The sequence below is a fragment of the Symphalangus syndactylus genome, chromosome 7 (assembly GCF_028878055.3).
Source record: "Symphalangus syndactylus isolate Jambi chromosome 7, NHGRI_mSymSyn1-v2.1_pri, whole genome shotgun sequence".
Lineage (NCBI taxonomy): Eukaryota > Metazoa > Chordata > Mammalia > Primates > Hylobatidae > Symphalangus > Symphalangus syndactylus.
In genome coordinates, this window is record NC_072429.2 from 83,557,338 (window position 1) to 83,582,141 (window position 24,804).

Sequence of the window (24,804 nt, forward strand, 5' to 3'; positions counted from 1 at the left end):
TGAAAGACCTAGAGGCAGAAATACCATTGGACTCAGTAATCCCATTATTGGATATATACCCAAAGGAATATAAATCATTCTATTTTAAAGATACAGGCATGCATATGTTCACTGCAGCACTATTCACAATAGCAAAGACGTGGAATCAACCCAAATGCCCACTGATGATAGACTGGATAAAGAAAATGTGGTACATATACACCATGGAATACTACACAAAAGGAATGAGATCATGTCCCTTCCAGGGACATGGATTGAGCTAGAAGCCATCATCCTCAGCAAACTAACACAGGAACAGAAACCAAATACCTCATGTTCTCACTTATAAGTGTGAGCTGAACAATGAGAACACATGGACACAGGACGGGAACAACACATACTGGATCCTGTTGGTGGGTCTTGAAGGCAGGGAGAGCATCAGGATAAATAGCTAATGCATGTGGAGCTTAATACCTAGGTGATGGGTTGATAGGTGCAGCAAACCACCACAGCACACATTTACCTATGTAACAAACTTGAATGTCCTGCATGTGTATCCCAGAATTTAAAATTTAATTTAATTTAATTTAAAGAAAAAGAAATTCATCAGATGGACAAACCATAAGTTCAGAAATCCATATTTTTGGAAGCAGAGAAGAAAGATGTTGCATTCTGAATTATTTGCGCCCTGATAACTATGTCCTTAGTATGGGAGAAATGAAATTAAAAAAAAAAAAAAATGGCCCAGAGCATAGGGAAATACTAGCCAATCTGGATGATCCCTCCTCACCAGAAACTCTATTAAATGGCTGGTCCAGGAAAAATTTGCTTGTTTCAAAAATGAGTAATTAATCAAAAAGGAACAATCCCCAAATCTGTGTAAGACATTCTACAGAAACAGGAGAAATGAAATAAGAAGAAAAAATGGCTGACCAATAAAATGCATTAGAAAATGTGACCTTGGATTCACCATGAATGTTAAAAATCTTATGCTGCAATCAAGTCTATGACATGTGAGCACAAAGCAGAGTTGCAGGAGTTCAGAGGAGATATGTCAACACCACAGAAAGAAATAAAATGTAAGCTGGCAAAATTCAGGGAAAAGTGAAATAGAAATATAAAAATGTATTGAATTAAGGTAAAATCAGGAGACACATTGGAACGTTGCTAAACAAAGTAGGGAATAGGGAATATTTAAAAACAATCAAATGGTAACAAGAATTTGAGAAAAAAAAATTCTAATTTCCATTAATAGCAGGCTCATTGGGCCGGGCGCGGTGGCTCACGCTTGTAATCCCAGCACTTTGGGAGGCCGAGGCAGGCGGATCACGAGGTCAGGAGATCGAGACCACGGTGAAACCCCGTCTCTACCAAAAATACAAAAAATGAGCCGGGCGTGGTGGCGGGCGCCTGTAGTCCCAGCTACTCGGAGAGGCTGAGGCAGGAGAATGGCGTGAACCCGGGAGGCGGAGCTTGCAGTGAGCCGAGATCGCGCCACTGCACTCCAGCCTGGGTGACAGAGCAAGACTCCGTCTCAAAAAAAAAAAAAAAAAAAAAAAAAAAAAAAACAGCAGGCTCAGTTATTCAAATCAACTCTCCCATTGAAAATATCTAAGCATGATATCTAAAATAAAGAATAAAACAAAAAAATAAAATATTGACAATCTGGCCAGGTGTGGTGGGATCATGCCTGTAATCCCAGCACTTTGGGAGGCCAGGGCAGGTGGATCACTTTAGGTCAGGAGTTCAAGACCAGCCTGGCCAACATGGTGAAACCACATCTCTACTAAAAATACAAAAATTAGCTGGGCATGGTGGCATGCACCTGTAGGCCTAGCTATTCAAGAGGCTGAGGCAGGCGGGAGAATTGCTTGAACCTGGGAGACAGAGGTTGCAGTGAGCCAAGTTCACACCACTGCACTTCAGTCTGGGCGACAGAGCAAGACTCTGTCTCAAAAAGTAAAAAATAAAGGCCGGGTGCAGTGGCTCATGCCTGTAATCCCAGCACTTTGGGAGGCCGTGGCAGGTAGATCACAAGATCAAGAGTTTAAGACCAGCCTGGCCAACATAGTGAAACCCTGTCTCTACTAAAAATACAAAAATTAGCCAGGCACAGTGGCAGAAGCCTGTAATCCCAGCTACTTGGGAGGCTGAGGCAGGAGAATAGCTTACATCTGGGAGGCAGAGGTTGCAGTGAGCTGAGATGGCGCCACTGCACTCCAGCCTGGGTGACAGAGTGAGATGCTGTCTCAAAAAAAAAAAAAAAAAAAAAAAAATATATATATATATATATATATATACACATATGTAAATAAAGTAAAAATAAAATATTGACAATCTTAAAGGATTATGGAAAGTCCCAAGCCTTTTTTTTTTTTTTTTTTTTTTTTGAGACGGGGTCTGGGTCTGTCGCCCAGGCTGGAATGCAGTGGCACAATCCTGACTCACTGCAACCTCCGCCTCCCAGGTTCAAGCAATTATCCTGACTCAGCCTCCTGAGTAACTGGGATTACAGGCCTGTACCACCATGCCCGGTTAATTTTGTATTTTTAGTATAGATGGGGTTTCACCATGTTGACCAGGCTGCTCTCAAATTCTAATTTCCATTAATAGCAGGCTCAGTTATTCAAATCAACTCTCCCATTGAAAATATCTAGGCATGATATCTAAAATAAAGATTAAAACAAAAAAAACATTAAAATATTGACAATCTTTGGCAGGGTGCAGTGGCTCATGCCTGTAATCCCAACACTGTGGGAGGCTGAGGCAGGCAGATTGCTTGAGGTCAGGAGTTTGAGAGCAGCCTGGCCAACATGGCGAAACGCTGTCTCTACTAAAAATACAAAAATTAGCTGGGTGTAGTGGTGCATGCCTACAATCCCAGCTACTCGGGAGGCTGAGGCAGGAAAATTGCTTGAACCTGGGAGGCAGAGGTTGCAGTGAGCCAAGATTCTGCCACTGAACTCCAGCCTGGGTGACAGAGCAAGATTCCATCTCAAAACAACAACAGCAAAAAAGAATGTTGAATATAGGCCCCCAATCTCTTCTGGTTTGTAGGGTTTTAGCCTGATGGAGTTCCCTTTGTAAGTGACCTGCCCTTTCTCCTCTAGCTGCCTTTACCATTTTCTTTCATTTCACCCTTGGAAAATCCAAAGGTTATGTGTCTTGGGGATGATCTTTTTGTGTAGAATCTTGCAGAGGTTCTCTGTGTTTCCTAAATTTGACTGCTGGCCTCTCTAGAAAGGTTGGGGACATTTTCATGGATGATATCCTGAAATATGTTTTCCAAGTTGCTTGCTTTCCCCTCCTTCCTTTCAGGGATGCCAGTGATTCATGAATTTTGTCCCTTTACATAATCCCTTATTTCTTGGAGGTTTTGTTCATTCCTTTTCATTCTTTGTTTTTGTCTGACTGTCTTATTTTAGAGAGCCAGTCTTCAAGTTCTGAGATTCTTTCTTCAATTTGGTCTATTCTGCTATTAATACTTGTGACTGCATTGTGAAACTCTCATAGTGTGTTTTTCAGCTCTGTCACATCTGTCAGGTTCTTTTTTACACTGGCTATTTCATCTTTCAGCTACTGTATCATTTTATTGTGATTCTTAGTTCCCTTGGACTGGGTTTTGCCATTTTTCTGAATCCCAATGATCTTCATTCCTATCCATATTCTATTTATGTCACTTCAGTAATTAAGGCTACTTTAACAAGATTCCAAGTAGCAGAATGAGGCCATATTGACCTCAAACATGTTCCCTCTTCTCCCTCATCACCACCAACACACACACCAGAGTCCCAGACCCAACTAGATGAAAAAAAATTCCACAAACTATTAGGACTAGTTTTTAAAACTAGGTAGCTTTCCTCTTAAGTGTTTAAGTTGACATTTCTAATTGATCTGAGACTTTAACTTAAGTACAACAGAATGTATGTATTAGTAATTACACTGACTCTGTATAATTAATAATCTCTTGTCAGATGGATAGTTTGAAAATAAATAGAATATATAATGAAGTCTAACAATTCAATAGCAAACACACAGACAAACACACAAATAATTTAATCTAAAAATGGGCAAAAGATCTGAATGGACATTTCTCAAAAGAAGGCATACAAATGAAAAACAGATATATGAAAACAATGCCCAACATCACTATTCATTATAGAAATGCAAATCACACCACAGCAAGAGACCATCTCACACCAGTTAGAATGGCTTTTATTAAAAAAAAAAAAAAAGACTATAACAGATGCTGGCAAGAATGTGGAGAAATGGAAACCCCCACACACTTTTGATGGAAAGGTAAATTAGGACTGCCACTATGGAAAACAGTCTGAAGGTTCCTTAAAAACCTAAAAATAGAACTACTGTATGATCCAGCAATTCCACTACTGGGTATATGTCTGAAAGGAAATCAATATATTGAAGAGATATCTGCACTCCCATGTTTATTGCAACAATATTCACAATAGCTGAAATATGGAAGCAGCCTACGTTTCTATCAATAGATAAATGGATAAAGAAAAATGTAACATATATGCACAATGGAATATATTATTTAGCCTTAAAAAAGAATGAAATCATGTCACTTGTAGCAACATGGATGGAACTGGAGATCATTATGTTAACTGAAATAAGCCAACACAGAAAGACAAACATTGCATGTTCCCACTCATAATAAAGTGGATCTCATAATGATAGAGTATACTGGTGGTTACCAGAGGCCAAGAAGGGGCTGGAGTAGGTGACAATAAGGAGAGATTGATGAATGGGTACACACTATATACACATACACACACCATATATATATATATATACACACACACACACTATATATATATACACACTATATATATATATACACACACTATATATATATATATATAAAAAAACCTGGTGTTTGATATATCAAAAGGGTTACTATAGCTCACATTGATTGTACATTTCAAAATACCTAAAAGAGAATAATTTGTATCTTCTTAGCATAAAAAAGATAAATAGTTAAGAAAATTGATATCCCAATTACCTTGACTTGATTATATGAATGTATCAACTTATCAAATGTACTGAAAAATAGGTACAACTATTATGTATCGATAAAAAATTTTTAAGAGAAAAACAACAGAGAAAATGAATGAAACCAAAAGTTGATTCTTTGAAAAGATCAACAAAATTGATAAACATGTAGCTAGATAAAGTAAGGAAAAAGATTCAAGTTACTAAAATCACAAATGAAAGTGGAGACATTATTACTGATTCTATAGAAATAAATAGGAGTATAAGTATTACAAACAACTCTATGCCAGTAAATCAGATAACCTAAAGGAAATGGGCAAATTCCTAGACACATAAAACCTACGTGAGAAATATCACATGTTCTCACTCATATGTGGGAGCTGTAACAGTTGATCCCATGGAGATGGAGGTAGAAAGTAGAATGATAGATAACAGGATGGGAAGGGCGTGTGGGTTGTGGAGGACGGATGAAGAGAGATTGGTTAATGAGCACAAACATACAGTTAGGAGAAATAAGTTCTAATGTTTGATAGCAGAATAGGATGCCTAGAGTTAACAACAATGTAGTGTATGTTTATTTTTCTTTCTTTCTTTTTGAGACAGAGTTTTGCTCTGTGTCCCAGGCTGGAGTGCAGTGGTGAGATCTTGGCTCACTGCAACCTCCACCTCCTGGGTTCAAGACTAAATCATGAAGAGCTAGAAAATCTGAGTAGACCTATAACTAATAAGGAGATTGCATCAGCAATCAAAAATCTGACAAAGAAAAGCACTGGGCCTGATGGCTCCACTGATGAATTCTATTAAACATTTAAAAAAAAAGCTAATCCAATCCCTGTAACACTTTTCCAAAAAAACTGAAAAGGAAGGAACACTTCCTAACATTATCATTCTATGAAGTCAGCATTACCCTGATACCAAGCCAAAGTCATTACAAAAAAAGAAAAACTATAGGCCAATATTCCTTATGAAGATAGGTGCAAAAATCCTAAACAAAATACTAGCAAACTGAATTCAGCATCATATTAAAAGAATTATATGCCATGACCAAGTGTGATTTATTCCTGAAATTCAGGGAGGATTCAATATATGAAAATTGATTAATATAATGTACTACATTAGCAGTATGAAGGAAAAAATCAAATGATAATCTCAATTGATGCCAAAAATTGACAAAATTCAATAATCTTTCATGATAAGAATTCTCAACAAATTAGGTATCGACTGAATGAACTTCAACACAATAAAGGCCATATAGCACAACTTCACAGATAAAATTGCACTTGATGGTGAATAGTTGAAAGCCTTTCCTCTAAGATCAGAAACAAGTTAAGGATACCCACTCTCATCACTTCTATTCAATATAGCATTCGAAGCTCTGGCCAGGATAATTAGGCAAGAAAAAGAAATAAAAGGAATTTGAACTTAAAAGAAAGAAGTAAAATTATCCTTTTCACAGAGGATATAATCTTAGATACCGAAAATCCTAAAGACACATACACACAAAAATGGCTAGAACTAATAAATGAATTCAGTAAAGTAACAAGATACAAAGTCAATGCTCAAACATCTGTTGCATTTTTATGTGCTAATAAAGAACAATCTGAAAAGGAAATTATTAAAATAATTTCATCTATACTACCAGCAAAAAGAATACATTATTTAGGAATTAATTTAACCAAGAAGGTGAAAGACTTGCACGATGAAAACTACAAAACGTTGAAAGAAGTTAAAGAAAACATAAGTAAATGGAACTGTACCCCTTGCTCATTAATTGGAAGACTTAATATTGTTAAGATGTCAAATACTACCCAAAGAGATCCACAGATTAGGTACAATCTCTAACAAAAGCCCAATGACATTTTTTACAGAAATTTAAAAAATCTAAAATATATATGGAATCTCATGGAACCCCAAATAGCTAAATCAATCTTGAAAAAGAAGAACAAAGCTGGAGGGCTCACACTTCCTGATTTCAAAACGTACTGCAAAGCTCAAGTAATCAAAACAGTGTTTTACTGGCATAAGGACAAACATATAGACCAATGGAATAGAATAGAGAACCTCAAAATAAGCCCTTGCATATACCGTTGACCCTTGAGCAACACAAGGGTTATGGGCGCTGACTCCCAAGCAATTGAAAATCCACATATAACTTTTTAATCCCCTAAACTTAACTGCTAATTGACTTGCCAATAACACAAAGTGTATTAATATATATTTTGTATATTACATGTATTGTATACTGTATTCTTACAGTGCAGTAAGCTAGATAAAAAATGTTATTATGAAAATCTAATGGAAGAGAAAATATGTTTACTATTCATTAAGCAGAAGTAAAAGGGGTAGATTATGAGAAATTACTTAATGGATGCAATGTATATTATTCAAATGTTGGATACCCTAAAAACCCCAACTTCACCACTGTGAAATCAATCTATGTATGTAACAAAATTACATTTGCAGCCCGTAAATTCATACAAACAAGACAAATAAAAATAAATAATTAAAATTGAGCTGGATTCCTTTTCTGTTCCAGAAAAAATGATTAGCTAATTATGTATTTTAAAACTCTTAAGAATAAAACTAGGGACAAAGAAATCATGTTAAAGTGGCAGTAAAGTGCCAATAAGTTGTAAAAATTTGTTTCCACTTTTGTTTTTAAAAAATATTTTTTTTTTAACTTTTAGGTTTAGAGGTACATGTGCAGGTTTGTTTTATAGGTAAACTGCATGTCATGGGTATTTGGTATACAGACTATTTTGTCACCTGGGTAATAAGCATAGTGCCCGATAGGTAGGTTTTCAATCCTCACCTTCCCCGAACCCTCCATCCTTAAGTAGGCCCCAGTATCTGTTGTTCCTCTCTTTGTGTCCATGTGTACTCATTGTTTAGCTCCCACTTATCAGTTCGAACACGCAGTATTTGGTATTCTGTTCCTGTGTTAGTTTGCTTATGATAATGGCCTCCAGCTCCCTCCACTTTGCTGCAAAGGACATGATCAGGCCAGGTGTGGTGGCTCATCCCTGTAATCCCAGCACTTTGGGAGGCCAAGGTGGGTGGATCACCTGAAGTCAAGAGCTTGAGACCAGTCTGACCAACATGGCGAAACCTCGTCTCTACTAAAAATACAAAAATTAGCCAGGCATGGTGGTGAGCACCTGTAATACCAGCTACATGGGAGGCTGAGGCAGGAGAATCGCTTGAACCCAGGAGGCAGAGGTTGCAGTCAGCTGAGATCTTGCCACTGCACTCCAGCCTGGGAGACAGAGGAAGACTCAGTCTCAAAAAAAAAAAAAGACACAATCTGATTCTTTGAAAAAGAAATATTTTTGAAAGGAAATTTTGTGAGTAAATAAATTTGCTGTAATAGAAAATTTTTTCATATTTATAAAAGTTTATTCCTATAGTGTTAATTTTTCCATTTATTTGTCTATAATAATATTATAATTATAATAATTACAGTTTTTAAATATTTTATGTATTTGATATGGTTAATTGCCTTCTTTATTTTTCATCAAAATACCATTTTTGAAATGACATATATTTTGAAATAATATTTTCAAGTTCCAGGAAAGCTTCTGTTGGGACTTTTATTGTGATTGAATGAAATGTGAGGTAAATTTTAGGACAATTGATACGGTGACAATCATGATGGTCTGAGTATCATTTCTAGACAATAGCAGGAATACTTTTAATGTTTTATTGGGTAACACTGCTGTAGAATTTTCAAAGGTACCCTTTATTAAGTTATGGTTGCTCCACCTGTTTCTAGCTTGTTAACTACTTTTTTAATCATGAAAAATTACTTTTAGTTCTTCATTGAAGTGACCATATTATTTATTTTAATTAATCAATTAATTTAAGATTTCTTTTATTCTTTTCCTTTTTTATTTCCTTGAAAGTTTATTGATTTTAAGTATTTAATGCTGTTGTTATTCTTGTTATGTAATGCAGTTATTTAAAGTTCTAAATTTTCCCTTATGAATTTTTTTGCCAACTTCCACAAATTTTGGAGTGGCTTAACAGATTTTTTAATTGTCTTGTTAATGTTTGATATTTGTATATATTTAGGGAGTACATATGCTATTTTGTTACATGCATAGAATGAGTAATGATCAAGTCAAGGTATTAGGGGTATCTGACACCTGAAGTATTTTTTATTTATATGTGTTGAGAAAGTTCAAGTCATCTCTTCTAGCTATTTTGAAAGATACACTACAGGCCGAGCATGGTGGCTCACACCTGTAATCCCAGCAATTTGGGAGGCTGAGGTGGGTGGATCACTTGAGGCCAGGAATTCGAGACCAGCCTGGCCAACATGGCGAAACCCTGTCTCTACTAAAAATACAAAAATTAGCTGGACATGGTGGCACACACCTGTAATCCCAGCCACTCAGAAGGCTGAGGTAGGAGAATCGTTTGAACCCAGGAGGTGGAGGTTGCAGTGAGCCAAGATCTCGCCACTGCACTCCAGCCTGGGAGACAGAGCAATACTCTGTCTCAAAAAGAAAGAAAGAAAAATAAACATACACTACACTGTTGTTAACTCTAGGCACCCTATTCTGCTATTGAACATTAAAACTTATTTCTCCTAACTGTATGTTTGTGCTCATTAACCAATCTCTCTTCATCCATCCTCTCTAACCCACACACCCTTCCCATCCTGTTATCATTCTACTTTCTACCTCCATCTCCATGGGATCAACTGTTATAGCTCCCACATATGAGTAAGAACATGTGATATTTCTCAATCTGTGCATAGCTTATATCACTCAACATAATAACCTCCAGATCCATCCGTGTTTCTGCAAATGACAAGATCTCATTTTTTATGGCCAACTAGTACTCCATCGTGTTTATATATACCACATTTTCTTTATGCATTCATCTGTTGATGGACATTTATGTTGACTCAATAGCTTTGCTTCTGTGAATAGTGCCACAATGAACATGAGAGTGCAGGTATCCCTTTGATATAATGATTTCTTTTCCTATAGATAATTACTCAGTAGTGGAATTGCTGGATCATATGGTAGTTTTTAGTTTTATGAGAATTCTCCATACTGTTTTCCATAGTGGCCTTATTAATTTACATTCCCACCTACAGTGTATTAAAGTTCCCTTTTCTCCATATTCTTGCCAGAATCTGTTACATTTTCTCTTTTTTAATAAAAGCAATTCTAACTGGGTAAGATGATATCTCATTCTGATTTTGATTTGCATTTCCTTGATGATTAATGACAAGCATTTTTTTATATACCTGTTGATCATTAGTATGTCTTCTTTCTAAAAATGTCCATTTGTGTTCTTTGCCCACTTTTTAATGGAATTTTTTTTTACTGTTGAGTTGTTTGAGTTCCTTGTATATTTTAGATATGCATCCCTTGTTGGATAAATAGTTTACAAATATTTTCTTCCATTCAGCAGGTATCCTAACTCTTGATGGTTTTCTTTGCTGTACAGTTTTTTTAACTTTAATATAGTCTCATTTCTCTATTTCTGTTTTTGTTATCTATGCTTTTGCTGTCTTAGCCATAAAATCTTTGCCTAGACGAATGTTCTGAAATATTTTCCCCATTTTCTTCTGGTAGCTTTATAATTTGGGGTCTTACATTTAAGTTTATAATCCATCTTGAGCTGCTTTTTGTATATGATGAGAGACAGTAGTCCAATTTCATTCTTCTGCATGGATATCCAATTTTCCCAGCACCATTTATTAAAGAGGATATCTTCTCTACAATGTATGTTCCTGGCACCTTTGTCAAAAATCAGTTGGTTTTAAGTATGCAGGTTTATTTCTGGGCTCTCTATTCTGCTCTAACAGTCAGTGTGTCTGTTTTAATACCAGTGCCATGCTGTTTTGGTTACCATAGCCACATAACATGGTTTGAAGTCAGGTAGTGTGATGCCTTCAGCTTTACTCTTTTTGCTCAGGATTACTTTGGTTATTCAAGCCCTTTGTTGATTCTATAGACCAATTTTATGATTCTTTTTTCTATTTCTGTGAAAATTGACGTTGGCATTTTGATGGAGATTGCACTGAACCTGTAGATTGCTTTGGGCAGTATGGTCATTTTGCCAAGGTTGATTCTTCTGACACACGGGCTTGAGATGGCTTTCTATTTGACTGTGTCCTCTTCAATTTCCCTCATCAGTCTTTTGTAACTTTTCTTGCAGAGTAAAGCTGTCTTTCACCTCCCTGGCTAAATTTATTTCTAAGTATTTTATTTTTATAGCTATTGTAAATGGGATTGCCTTCTTGGTTTCTTTATCGGCTTGTTCATTATTAGTGTATAGAAGTGCTACATTTGTGTATGTTAAAATTCTATACTGCAACTTTCCTGAATTTATTTACCAGATCTAAGAGTTTTTTGGTAGGGTCCTTAAGTTTTTCTAGATAAAAGATTATGCCATTTGCAAACAGGGACGATTTGACTTTCTTTTTTCCAATTTCAATGTCTTTTTATTTCTTTATATTGCCGATTTCTAGCTATAATTTCCAGTAGTATGTCAAATAAGAGTGCTGAAAGTGGGCACACTTGTCTTGCTCCAGTTCTTAGAGGAAAGGACTTCAGCTTTTCCCCATTCAGTATGATGTTAGCTGTGAGTTTTTCATATATGGCCTTTATTATATTGAAGTATGTTCTTTATATGCCTAGTTTGTTGAGAGTTTGTATCATGAAAAGACTGAGTTTCATCTAATGTGTTTTCTGCATCTACTGAGATGATCATATGGATTTTGTCCTTCATTCTGTTGATATAATGTGTCATGTGTGTTCATTTACATATATTGAACCATTCCTGCATCCCTGGAATAAATCCCACTTGATCATGTAGTATTTGTTTGATGTGCTATTGGATTCAGTTTGCTAGTATTTCATTGAGGATTTTTGCATCTGTTCATCAGGGATGTTGGCCTGTAGTTTTATTTTTTGCATCCCTGTCTAGTTTTGGTATCTATGTCATGATGGCCTTGTAGAATGAGTTAGGGAGAATTCTCTCATGTTCAATTTTTTTTAATAGCTTGAAGAGAATTGGTTTTGGTTCTTCTTTGAAAAATTGGTGGGAATCAGCATGAAGCCATCCAGTCCTGGAGTTTTTTTGTTGGAAGACTTTTCATTACTGATTCTAGCTACTAATTATTGGTCTGTTTAGGTTTTCTATTTCTTCCTGATTTAATCTTGGTAGGTTGTGTGTATCAAGAAATTCACCCATTTCCTTTAGGGTTTCCAGTTCATTACCATACAGTCATTCATAATTGTCTCTGACACACTTTTGTATTTCTGTGGCATCAGTTTTAATGCCTTCTTCATTTCTGATTTTGTTTACTTGGATCTTTTTTTCTTGGTTAGGCTAGCTAGTGAATTTTGTTTGTATGTTATCAATTTTGCTCATACTTTTTTTAAAAAAATATTTTGTTTTGTTGATCCTTTGTATTTTTTTTAAGCTCCTATTTCATTTAGTTCTGCTCTGATCTTCATGATTTCTTTTCTTCTGCTAATTTTGGGTTGGGATTCTTCTTGCTTTTCTAGTTCCTTCGGGTGCATCATTAAATTGTTTATTTGAAATCTTTCTACTTTTTTGACATAGGCATTAATTACTATAAACTTCCCAGTTAGCATTGCTTTTGCTGTATCCCAGAGGTGGTGGTGTGTTGTGTTTTGATTCTTACTGGTCTAAAAAATTTTTTGATTTCCTCTTTAATTTCTTTCTTGCTCAATAATTTGGGAGCATGTTCTTTAATTTCCATGTATTTGTGCAGTTTCTAAATTTCCTCTTGTAATTGATTTCTAGTTTTGTTTCAATGGAGTCTGAGAAAACACTTAGCATTATTTATTTTTAAAAATTTTGTTGAGCCACTTTTGGTGTCCTAACATATAGTCTGTCCTGGAGAATGTTCCCTATGCCGATGAGAAAAATGTGCGTTCTCTAGCTCTTGGATGAAATTTTCTGTAAATGTCTGTTAGATCCATTGGGTATAAGGTACAGTTTAAATTAAATGTTTTTTGTTTGTTTGTTAGTCTGTTTATTTTCTGTCTAGATGATCTATGTAATGCTGAGAATGGGGTGCTTAAATCCCCGACTATTGGAATCTCTCTCTCCCTTTAGATCTAATAATATTTGCTTTATACATCTGGGTGCCTTGGTGTAGAGTGCATATATGTTTAGAATTGTTATATCCTCTTGCTGAACTGATTTTTTTTTTTTTTTTGGAGACAGTCTCACTCTGTCGCCCAGGCTGGAGTGCGGTAGTGTGATCTTGGCTCACTGCAGCCTCCACCTCCTGGGTTCAAGTGATTCTTTTGTCTCAGCCTCCTGAGTAGCTGGGATTACAGGCACATGCAGCCAACCCCTGCCAATTTTTTGTGTTTTAGTGGAGATGGGGTTTCACCATGTTTCCCAGGCTGGTCTCAAACTCCTCAGCTCAGGCAATTCACCCACCTCGGCCTCTCAAAGTGCTAGGATTACAGGCATGAGCCACCGTGCCTGATCCCTTTATCATTATATAGTGACCTTTCTTGTCTCTTTCTATTTTTAACTTACAGTCTATTGTATCTAATATTCATATAGATATTCCTGTTGGCTTTTGGTTTCCATTTGCATAAAATATCTTTTTTCTTCCCTTTACTTTCAGTCCATATGTGTCTTTACAAGTGTGATGAGTTTCTTCTAAGCAGTATATTGTTGGGTCATTTTTTAATCCATTAATTCAAGCTGTATCTTCTAGGTGAAAAACTTAATCCATTTGCATTCAAGGTTATGACTGATATGCGAGAGCTTATTCCTGTAATTTTATTAATCCATTTCTGGTTATTTTGTTATATTGCTTGTTCCTTTCCTTCTCTATCATTGTTTATGATTGTGGCTTGGTGGTTTTCTGTAATGGTAACATTTGAGTCCTTTCTCTTTCTTATTTGTGTGTTTGACCTACCAGTGGACTTTATATTTTTGTGTGTTTTCATGCTGGTAAATATTGTCCTTTTGTTTCCATATGTAGGACTCCCATGGCATTTTTGTAGGTCCAGTTGACTGGTGATGAATTCCCTCAGCTTTTGTTTATCTTGGAAAGACTTTATCTTTCCTTCATTTATGAAGGATAACTTTGTTTAGTACAGTGTCCTTGGCTGGCTCTTTTTTTTCTTTCAGTGCTTTGAATTTATCATCCTGTTCTCTGCTGGCTTGTAAAGTTTTTGGTGAGAAATCCACTGTTAGTCTGTTGAGGGTTCCCTTATAAATGACTAGATGTTTTTCTCCTGCTGTTTTTAGAATTATTTGTCTTTGACTTTTGCCAGTTTGACCACAATGGGCCGTAAAGGAGACTTTTTCTTTTCTTTTTTGCAAAAGAAGACATGCAAGCAGCCAATAAACATATCTTTAAATACTCAACATCACTAATAATCAGAGAGATGTAAATCAAAACTACAATGAGATATCATCTCACAGCAGTCAGAGTGGCTTTTATTAAAAGGTCAGAAAATATGAGATGTTAGTGAGGTTGCAGAGAAAAAGAAATGCTTACACACCATCAGTGGGAATGCAAATTGCAGCCACTGTGGAAAGCAGTTTGGAGATTTCACAAAGAACTAAAAATAGAATTACCATTCAATCCAAGAATCCCATGACCAGTTATCTAGCCAAAGAAAAATAAATTGTTTTACCAAAAAGACACCTGCATTCATATGTTTATTGCAGCCCAGTAGCAAAGGCATGGAATGAACCCTGATGCCCATCAATGATAGACTGGATAAAGAAAATGTGGCATATATACACCAACATGCAGCCATAAAAAAGAACAAAATCATGTCCTTTGCAGCAATATGGATGCAGCTGAAGGCCATTATCCTAAGTGAATTAACACAGAAACAGAAAACCAAATACCATATGTTCTCACTTCCAAGTGGCAGCTAAACACTGGATACACATGAACACAAAGATGGGAACAATAGACACTGGGGGCTCCAAAAGGAAGAAGGCAAGAGTTGAATAACTACCTACCAAGTACTATATTTACTATTTGGGTTACAGGATCATTAGTAGCCACAACCTCAGCATCAGGCAATATACTTATGTAACAAACCTGCACATGTACCCCCTGAATCTAAAATAAAAAATGAGATGAAATTTTTTTAAAAAGAAAACCTTTTTGCATTGTATCTGTTTGGGAACCTCTGGCCTCCTGTGCCCGGGTGTCTAAATCTCTTGCTAGACTTGGGAAGTTTTCATAGAGTATTTTGTTGAACCGTTTTTCTAACTCTATTGTTTTCTCTTTGCCTTCTGAGACTCCAAAATTTTGAATATTTGATCACTTTATGGTGCCCTATATGTCATGTGGGTTTTGCTCATTTTTTAAAACATCTTTTTTATTTTTGTCTATATGAGTTATTTCAAAAGGAAATAGACCACTTCAAATGGACTACTGCACCATTTGCTCCGTTTTAAAATATTACTATGCCTTAGGAAGCAATCTAGCCAGGAGGGTTATTTGACCTCATACAGGTATTGCTTTCCCACCTGTAATGCCATTCATCCAGAACTCCCCTTGACCCAGCAAGACTCTATTCAGTCATCGATAACTTCCTTTAGAAAACGTACCCACTACCCATATCACTCTAGAGTTGGTTTCGATACCCTTGTGTTATTCTTAGCATTCGTCATACTGTATGGCAATTCTGTTTCCTCTATTGGACTGTGAATGTTTCCAGGAACAAGAATAGGCTTCATCTTTTTCTTCCTCACACAGGGAAGTGACTGACATACAGTAAGGCATCCCACAAATGTTCAATGAATCAACGGGAGGTGCAATGGCCAGTGGAACAATTTATACGTATGTAAGACTATGTAAAGGCACGTAAAGCCAAACCGCTGTGAAAACTGCCTTCAGAAGTCAGTCGGCTACTAGGCAAATATACAGATGCATACAGGACAAATCCATTCGTTCTCCAACTCCTACACGCCCGGGAAGCAGTTTTACTTTACAGCAAGTTCAAGAGTCGCACCGCAGATGCCGTAAAAGGGAAAGAAGCCCACAGTTGGGACGAGGATTCCAGTTTTGTGGCACCGTCAAGGCGGGAAAGTTCCCGGCTGTCGGTTGGAGGGTGGGTCCTCGCCCCGCCTCCTTGGGCCGCACTTCCGCGCTTCCGGGAGGCGTGTCCCAAGCTCACGGACCCCGCGTTGGGTGCCGGTTAAGACCCCGCTCCCCGTCGCCGGTGCTATGGAGGCGGCGGCGGCGGCGGAAGTGGAAAATGGAAACGGCGACAGCAGCTGCGGGGATGTATGCTTCATGGACAAAGGCTTGCAGAGGTAAAGGGCGCCCCGCAGCCAGGAGCGACCCGCGCACTCCCCAGGGCCGGGGCCATGGGTAGCTGGCGGCGACAGCGGAGCGGAGGCGCGGCACTGCTTTACCAAGACCATAAGTGAACACAGTCTGGCTTTCGGCCTCCCCACTCCTCCAAAACTGCTCTGCCGAAGTGCCAGGTTGAATGAGCCGTGGATGCCTTCCCGCCCGTGTCTCCTGCCCAGCGTTTCACACGACTCTGCTTAGCCTAGAAACTGCCCCAGGACCTTGTCCTCCACCAGCTTCTGACCACTCTTTCCTTCTGCTGGTTTTCCTTACTTACTGGTGGTTATTCCTTTGCTTGCCGTTTAATTGTTGGTTTTCTCGTGTTCTCTCGTCTTTCCTGTTCTTCCCTCTGAAAAAAACCTGCAGGGTAGTATCTCTGGCAGCTATGAGCGGACAATCGCTGCTGCCTGTTAGTTTTGCTTCAGTTCTCCTTGTCTCCATTCGAAATCATTTGTCTGTTACAGAACATTGCAATACATATATTCATATACTTTTTGAAAGTACTAAACTTATTATATTTAGTTCACTGTTTCCCTGTCTCTTGAAGCCCCGACTTGTGCAAAGCATATGAGGAACTTGGTTCTGCAATACCGTAAAGCAGGTCTCCGCCTGCATTTCAGGCTCTTTAGTCTCGACTCTTAACATTTCTCCACTTACGCTTTATTTAGCTGTACTGAGCTACAGGCAGTTCCTTAGCTGACTTCTCTGTGCCTTTGCGCATGCTGTTCCTTTGTAGCGTGTCCTCTACGCGAACTCTGCTACTGATAATTAAGCATCTTGTTCTGGATTCTGATTTAAACTTTGCCAGATGATCCCAAGAAGATGCTGTTCAAGGGACATTTTACATTTCTATTTAATACTAGCTGCCATTTACTGAATGCCATCTGTTGTGTGCATGTTATATACATTATCAGTAATCCTCACAGCAATTCTGCAAGGTAGTGATTTTTCTCACTTACAAGTGATGAATGAGACTCAGAATCTATTGACAATTTGTTCATCTTTATACACTTTGTAAAGAATTAAGTTCGGATTCAAACCCATTTTCCGTCTAATTTCACTATGCTTTTTCTATCTCACATTATCTGCACATTATTAATGTCGAGAAACTGAAATGTGTCAGAAAATAAATGACTGTCATTAAGAGCATGTGTTAACAGCATAAGGTCTGGCACTAAATAAGAACTCAGATAAATGACACAGCAGGATAAGTGGGAAATGCTCCAGATAGTCACATTTAAAGGTTGCTAGTTTGAAATTTGCGAATGCTTCCCTGGTGTCAGAGTTAGGTTTCCTACAGCTGTAAGATAGCTGCTACTGAGCCTACAGCAGATGCCCATGACATTGTGTGTCCCTGTTCCTGGGTGTATCTCCCATCCAGCAACTCCAAACTGTATGCACTGTAGTTTGTGTTCCTGGAACTACTATCTTCAGGAGAAGCTTCAGTTATAAATAGTAATTGGAGTGAAGAGATGAGTTCTGTTTAGGGGAGATCCATTTACTTTCAACAAGGGAGGACAGGTACTTTTTAAATAGAAATTGCAATAACATGGTTTCTTTTTGAAAATGCAATAGACTGTGGATTAAATAGCTATTGCACACAAAGAAGAAAATGAAGTTACAATCTCCAGCATGAGATCTGGATTTATGTATGCTCTGTTAACTGCAAGAATTTGGGCAAGCTATTTAATTTCCATAAATCTAGGTATCCTTAAGATACGCACTGCTTAGAGTTATTGTGAGAATTAATTGAGGTAAGAAAACTGAGGCTCAGGTTGTCATTTGCTCAAATCACACAGCAAAACCGTGATAGAATGCAGATTCGAACTGGGATATTAACATTCCAAAGCCTTTACAGTTATTGACTGCTATTCAGCACTGCTTTCAATATATGCCGATGACTGCACATAGGAGTTGGAAATGCCCACTGTCACTTGCCTCTCTTGAGCGGTTTCTTGTTTGTATAAATAATCCAAAATACTTGGTTATGTTGTAAGAAGCACCATGTTTTGTGAGACATTTCAAAGGTACCACAAATAGGAAAGATTTCATTCTAGAATGAATAGAGCACATATTTAGTATCTACATGCTGTTTGGCTAATTTTAGTTATTTTGTCATGCTTTTAAAATCTGGTTTTTTATAGTATATATTTTCTTTTGTAGCATATCAGAATTATCTTTAGATTCAACTCTTCATGCCGTCAATCTTCATTGCAATAACATCTTCAAGATCGAAGCCATTGATCATATTTGGAATTTACGACATCTAGATCTGTCATCTAATCAAATAAGTCAAATTGAAGGGCTAAACACACTGACAAAACTGTGCACATTAAATTTGTCCTGCAATTTGATTACAAAAGTAGAAGGTTTGTAAGCGATTTTCATTTAACACTTAGCGTAAGGAAAATGATTTAGGTCCATTTTTTTCCCCAAAAGAATGGAATAAATATTATCAGAAACTCTTAAAAATTGAGTCTGAAACTCATTATACAAAATATTTTCTCCAAAAATGTGTCAATTTTTTAAAAATTCTGTTTTTTCTAAATGCCAATAAAATTGATTTCGCTGTTACCAGACTGGATTTACTTCAGAACAGTATGAATAACATTGTAATGCTATATCTCTCTAATTAATTATTTAAATTTTATAAAGGCTTTATTTTATTTTACTTTTTTTTTTTAGGACTTGAAGAACTAATTAATCTGACTAGACTAAATGTATCTTACAATCACATAGATGATCTTAGTGGTAAGTAGAAATGCTTATGTTTTCTGTATGCTAAATGTTGTGCCACATGTGATAAGTTAACAGCTCAGCTAAACATGTTGGAAATCTCTGAATATTAATCTAATTTTTAGCCAAAGAGTTCATTTAGAGAGTATATTCCAGTCATAATTCTGTTTTGTTGGTACCACAACCACAGCTGAGTACAAAATAGAAGTTAAAACCAAGGTAATTAGTAGCAGGAAAAACTTAATTGGAAAGGATCCAGTTTAAGGGAATATGTTTTAATTTTAGCCAGTTAATCAATATACTGTTATATAGAGAAGAATAGTTCCAACAGAACTTTCCACAGTGGTAAAAATGTTCTAATCTATGCTGTTCGATATGGCAGCCAGTAGCCAAATGTGGTTATTGAGCACTTGAAATGTAGCTAGTGCAACTTAAGGACTGAGTTTGTAATTTTATTTAATTTAAATTTAAAAATAAAAAGCTGCATGTAGCTAATGGCTACTACCATGTTGAACAGTGACATTATGCCGCATTCCAAAGGTTGTTGCAAGTTAAGGAACAAATAAAATGAGATTTTCTTTTTATCTGTAATATAGCTAAGGAGATTTTAAAAGTGTTGCCTTTTTTAATTATTAAAGTGATGCAGCTGATAACTTGAGCAAAGTTTCATGACTATTCTTAGAATTATCTCTTAAAACTAGTAGAATTCCTCTAATATCTTCGTAATCCTTATCAATATTTGAAACAATCTGATTCATTTGTCAACTCTTCTCCTCCACTAGAAGAACACTACCCTATGCCAGTTGCTTAGTATACAAAAAATAAAAAGACCTCGTCTGTACCCTTAAGCTGAAGTAACAACTGTATTTAATTTTTTAAAACCTTTTTTCCTCTTAAAGACATGAAGTATTACAACTGAGTTTTTTTTTGCCGGGTGTTGTGTCTCACGCCTGTAATCCCAGCACTTTGGGATGCCAAAGCAGGCGGATCACCTGAGATAGGGAGTTCGAAACCAGCCTGACCAACATGGAGAAACCCCGTCTCTACTGAAAATACAAGATTAGCCGGACGTGGTGGTGCTTGCCTGTAATCCCAGCTACTCAGGAGGCTGAGAGGGGAGAATCGCCTGAACCCAGGAGGTGGAGGTTGCGGTGAGCCGAGATCACAGCATTGCACTCCAGCCTGGGCAACAAGAATGAAACTCCATCTCAAAACAACAACAACAAAAAGAACTGAGTTTCAACCCTGGCCTTGTCATTACTATGTAATGTTTAGCAAGGCGTTTACTATTTAGATGCAATTTCCTTATCTAAAAAATGTGAATGGATAAGATAGTTCATTCTCTCAGTACGTATTTATGAAGATCACTAACAGTGTCTTATAGCGATGAAAAAACTAACAATAAGATAAGTCACAGGGCTTACATTATAGTGGGGAAGAAAAACAACCCCCAAAAAATAAGCCATGAAAAAAAAAAATGGTTGGAATCCTTAGTGATTAATGAAATGCAAATTAAAACCACAATGGGATACCATTTCACACCTAGAATAGCTAAAATAGTGACAGTGCTGGTGAGATTGTGAAGCAGTTGAAACTTGCATACATTGCTGGTAGATTTAAAATGGTACAACCACTTTGGAAAGGAGTTTTGTTTTTTTTTTTTAATTTGAGATAGAGTCTCGCTCTGGGGTGCAGTGGTGTGATCCTGGCTCACTGCAGCCTCTGCCTGCTGGGTTCCAGCGATTCTCCTGTCTCAGCCTCCTGAGTAGCTGGGACTACAGGCGTGCTCCACCATGCCTGCCTAATTTTTTGTATTTTTAGTAGAGATGGGGTTTTGCCATGGTGACCAGGCTGGTCTTGAACTCCTGGCCTCAAGTGATCTGCCCACCTCATCCTCCCAAAGTGCTGAGATTACAGTCTTGAGCCTGTACTGGCTGTCACTGTGCCTGGCTGAGTTTGACAGTTTGTTATAATCGTAAACATAACACTTAAATATAATTGTGCAGTCTGACTCTTATTTACCAAAGAGAAATTAAAATGTGTCCACTCAAAGACCTGTACACGAATGTTCGTATGATTACATAGCTTTTTATATAATTTTTCCATTTTGGAGAAAGTTCTGAGGGAGGAAGAGAAACTGTAAGTGCTTGAAGGGTACACTGGCATTGTACAATTAGTACTCATCCATGACAGCTGCAGCTGAAGTCCAAGGTGGGCCAGGCAGAAATAGCTACTGCTACAAAATGTTCTAGATAAGCTTGTGCGAAAAATATTACCAGGGAATTAAATGAATGCTAATGTATTTATTTTATATTCAAACCAGCAAAATTGAAGTGTACTACAGGGTTTGCTTATGTCTGCTAATCAAGACTGATGTGCTGAGAGAGCCTAAAACCATTGCTTTATCCTTTTTCTCATATGAGTATGTGCATCCACCTGGGGAAGTTCTTTTGATTTATTTTCTTTTGAAGAGAACCAGAGCCCAGGAACCTCAGGGACTAAAGCCTCAAAGAAATGTTAAACTTGTGTTTCTTCAAAGCAACAATTAACTTTACTGATAGCCTATTCATTAGATATAGCTGTTCACAGCAAGATCTTATTAATGCTGTCCATTTGCCTCTAAAAGTATAACCTATCTAGTAATTATTTCTAATTAGCTATTGGAAAGACTATTGCTGTGGCATTTAAAGAATTATTTTCCTATTGCAGGATTGATTCCCCTTCATGGAATTAAGCATAAACTTAGATATATTGATATACATAGTAATTGTATAGATAGTATCCATCACTTACTTCAGTGTATGGTAGGATTGCACTTCCTGACCAATCTTATTTTGGAGAAAGATGGAGACGATAATCCTGTCTGTCGACTGCCAGGTATGAATAATTAATTTAATATTTTTTCTAACAGTTAATATTCAGAGCTTCTTTATTTTCCTGAAATTGGCATTTGTGACCTTAATTTAGTCTTCAGCTTTGCAACATTTTCTTTATTGGGGAAAACATGGTTACAAATAAAATTAGTGTATTAAGACTAATGACTGTTACAGAACACAAGATGAACAGTTCAGTGATGCTCCTATCTAGGCAGTTTCATATTTGATAAGTGAATGCCTCAAAATTATATCATTATAGTATATTCTATTAATAATAGTATAATACTATGCAGCCACAAGAAAGAATATAGAATCTCTTTTTCTACTAATGGACAATTATGTCCAAGATACATTAAGAGGAAGAAAAGCAGGTTGCAAAGTACTGCATACAGTAGGCCACCATTTGTGTGAAAAGGGTAACACACATACACAGACACAAACATTTACGTACATACATATATATGTATGCACGCATGTGTGTGTGCTCACTATATACATAAAACATCTAGAAGAATACACACTTTAAAAAAATGTGTAATATTAGCTAACTGAAGGAAAGGGAACCAGGTAACTGGAGATTAAGAAATGAGAAAATTTTTTACTATGTTCCTTTTGAATTTCATATTATGTGAATTTATTACATTATTAATAAATAATTTTGTTTGAAGAAAGTTTAATATATAGAGATGCTGGTGCTGCTGAAATGCTATTTGAGCTAATTGGGAATCAATCAAGTTGACAAAGATAAAGCAGACCAGACTACCATTTCTAGAACTCACTTATCTCATATTGCTTAACCAAACAATAAGAGAAATGTGTAGAATGTGAATATACATACTAAAGATCAGCTTGAGTACAAGTTAGCTACAGAGGCTTCATTTTATTATTCATATGCAACCATAAGAAGGCTATTTGCAGCATGGAAACCTGTGTTGGTAATTTTATTTCACAGAAGAAAATCTGATACATTTGATAATTGTTTTCCTGAGGTGGAAAATATTTCCTATTCTTTTCCATAAAGTCTCCCTGAACATCAGGACAGATTTGAGAGTTTCTGAGGAAACTCTTTCCTTGAAAGAAAACCATATTTCTAAAGCCTTGCATTTTTCTTTTCTCTGCTAAACCCTCAGGTTGGATTTTTTTAATAATCTTATCTCAAGAACCTCTGGTTTCTACAATTCAAATCTTTGTTTTTCACTTTTTTTCCTAAATTAGGTACTTCTCTCAATACAGTCACCCTCCCTTCAGAATTGAGAGGTAACTTATTGCTGAAATAACTTTTCTTCCCTCAAGATTTCTAATACTAATTTGCCAGACTTCTTTCTTACTTTTGGAATTCTTCCAACCACTTTGTTGGTCTTTATTAGTTTTAAAATTACGTTTACGCAGGATTAAGGTGCTCCTGTTAGCCTTAGTACCAAATGAATGTTAATTTGTCAGATATAATTGTTCTTAGGGAAAATAAACATATTATTCTTGATTATTTGATAGTTCACCTGCTTTAATATTAGTTATGTGTAATTTAAAAGAGAAGAAAGGGGATATTCTGCTAATGCTGAGACCTCACTAGGGAAATTCTGGCATTTTGGTCATTATCCACATCATCCTGCTTTATGTTCATTTTTGTTGTTTATATTAACCATATTAAAAAATAAAAGACATGTATAGCTTCCTTCCTAGAATAAATTTCTACTGGTTTTATGCATTATATATTTAACGTAATTTTTTAGAGATAGTTATTTTAACTTTTTGAACTTCATCAGGAGGGTTATTTGAGAGGGATGGAGAGTGGAGGAGAAGTGTTTTGTTTCTTTTGTATGTAAGGATTTAATGATTACATGCTGGAGAAGTTGAATAAGTAACAAGTTTATTATTTGCTTTCTGGAACTATTCCGGGCAATGTATCTGGTAGCTGATAAATTTAGTTTATTCTAGAAATAATTGACTTTTTTAATATTTCAGTTTTCATTTTGAATGATTTGTTTCCAAGGGTACAGAGCAGTTATTCTCCAGACTTTGCCACAGCTTAGAATCCTAGATTGCAAGAACATATTCGGTGAACCAGTAAATTTGGCAGAAATAAATTCATCACAGCTGCAGTGCCTAGAAGGTCTTTTGGATAATTTAGTTTCTTCTGATTCTCCCCTAAATATAAGTGAAGATGAGGTATAGTATTTACTTTTTTTTCTAATATAAAAAATACCTTCAAATTTCAGTAAGTGAATATAAATTAAAAGGATTTTGGTTTGTTTCTGTGTCATAGATCATTGATAGAATGCCAGTGATAACAGCACCCATCGATGAGTTAGTTCCCTTGGAACAGTTTGCAAGTACACCAAGTGATGCTGTGTTGACGTCTTTTATGTCTGTGTGTCAATCTGAGCCAGAGAAAAGTAATCATGAAAGCAATTTGCAGAATGAGATAAAACTTCAGAAATTAGATGATCAAATTCTACAACTTCTAAATGAAGTAACTATTTTTCCTACTTCTCTATAGATATGTTTATTGAAGAAAACATAGTTAAGAAAATGTAAAATAAAAATTATGTACTAGCTGACCAACATATTTTAGTGCATCAGTGTTCTTGTATTTTTGTTTTCCTCTACAGAAATAGGGTTCTATTATTGCATAATGGTAGTAAAAGGTAACATAAATTTTTCACTTATTTTACTTGTCTTCCTTTACATCTTCATTATGTCATTTCTTTGTCTTGTTCTGTAGTACTTTACATTACTTCTATTACATCCACCTTTTATTTCCATGGTAAGCAAGGGAGAAACTCTTTAGACTCAGTGTTACTTAACGCAAAGGAATACTTTGGCCTTTACTATCTCTTGAATGGTTTAATGGTCAAAATC

The 24,804-nt window shown here is 36.4% G+C and overlaps 1 protein-coding gene across 11 annotated transcripts in view; it reads left to right on the top strand.

Moving 5' to 3' along the window:
* The first annotated feature begins 15,972 nt into the window (after window positions 1-15,972).
* Window positions 15,973-24,804, top strand: part of LRRCC1 (leucine rich repeat and coiled-coil centrosomal protein 1) — a 39,353-nt gene continuing 30,521 nt past the window's right edge. For 2 of the 11 annotated variants that reach the window (XM_063643369.1, XM_063643370.1), the window contains exons 1-7: window positions 16,125-16,293; window positions 18,497-18,702; window positions 19,019-19,084; window positions 21,779-21,946; window positions 23,161-23,202; window positions 23,936-24,111; window positions 24,209-24,415. In XM_063643369.1, coding sequence (XP_063499439.1) covers window positions 16,205-16,293; window positions 18,497-18,702; window positions 19,019-19,084; window positions 21,779-21,946; window positions 23,161-23,202; window positions 23,936-24,111; window positions 24,209-24,415 — 954 coding nt within the window. In that variant the 5' untranslated portion in view covers window positions 16,125-16,204. Of the gene's footprint in view, window positions 16,294-18,496; window positions 18,703-19,018; window positions 19,085-21,778; window positions 21,947-23,160; window positions 23,203-23,935; window positions 24,112-24,208; window positions 24,416-24,804 lie in introns of those variants that run through there. The other 9 variants (XM_055286657.2, XM_055286659.2, XM_055286656.2 and 6 more) reach the window with 8 other exon arrangements.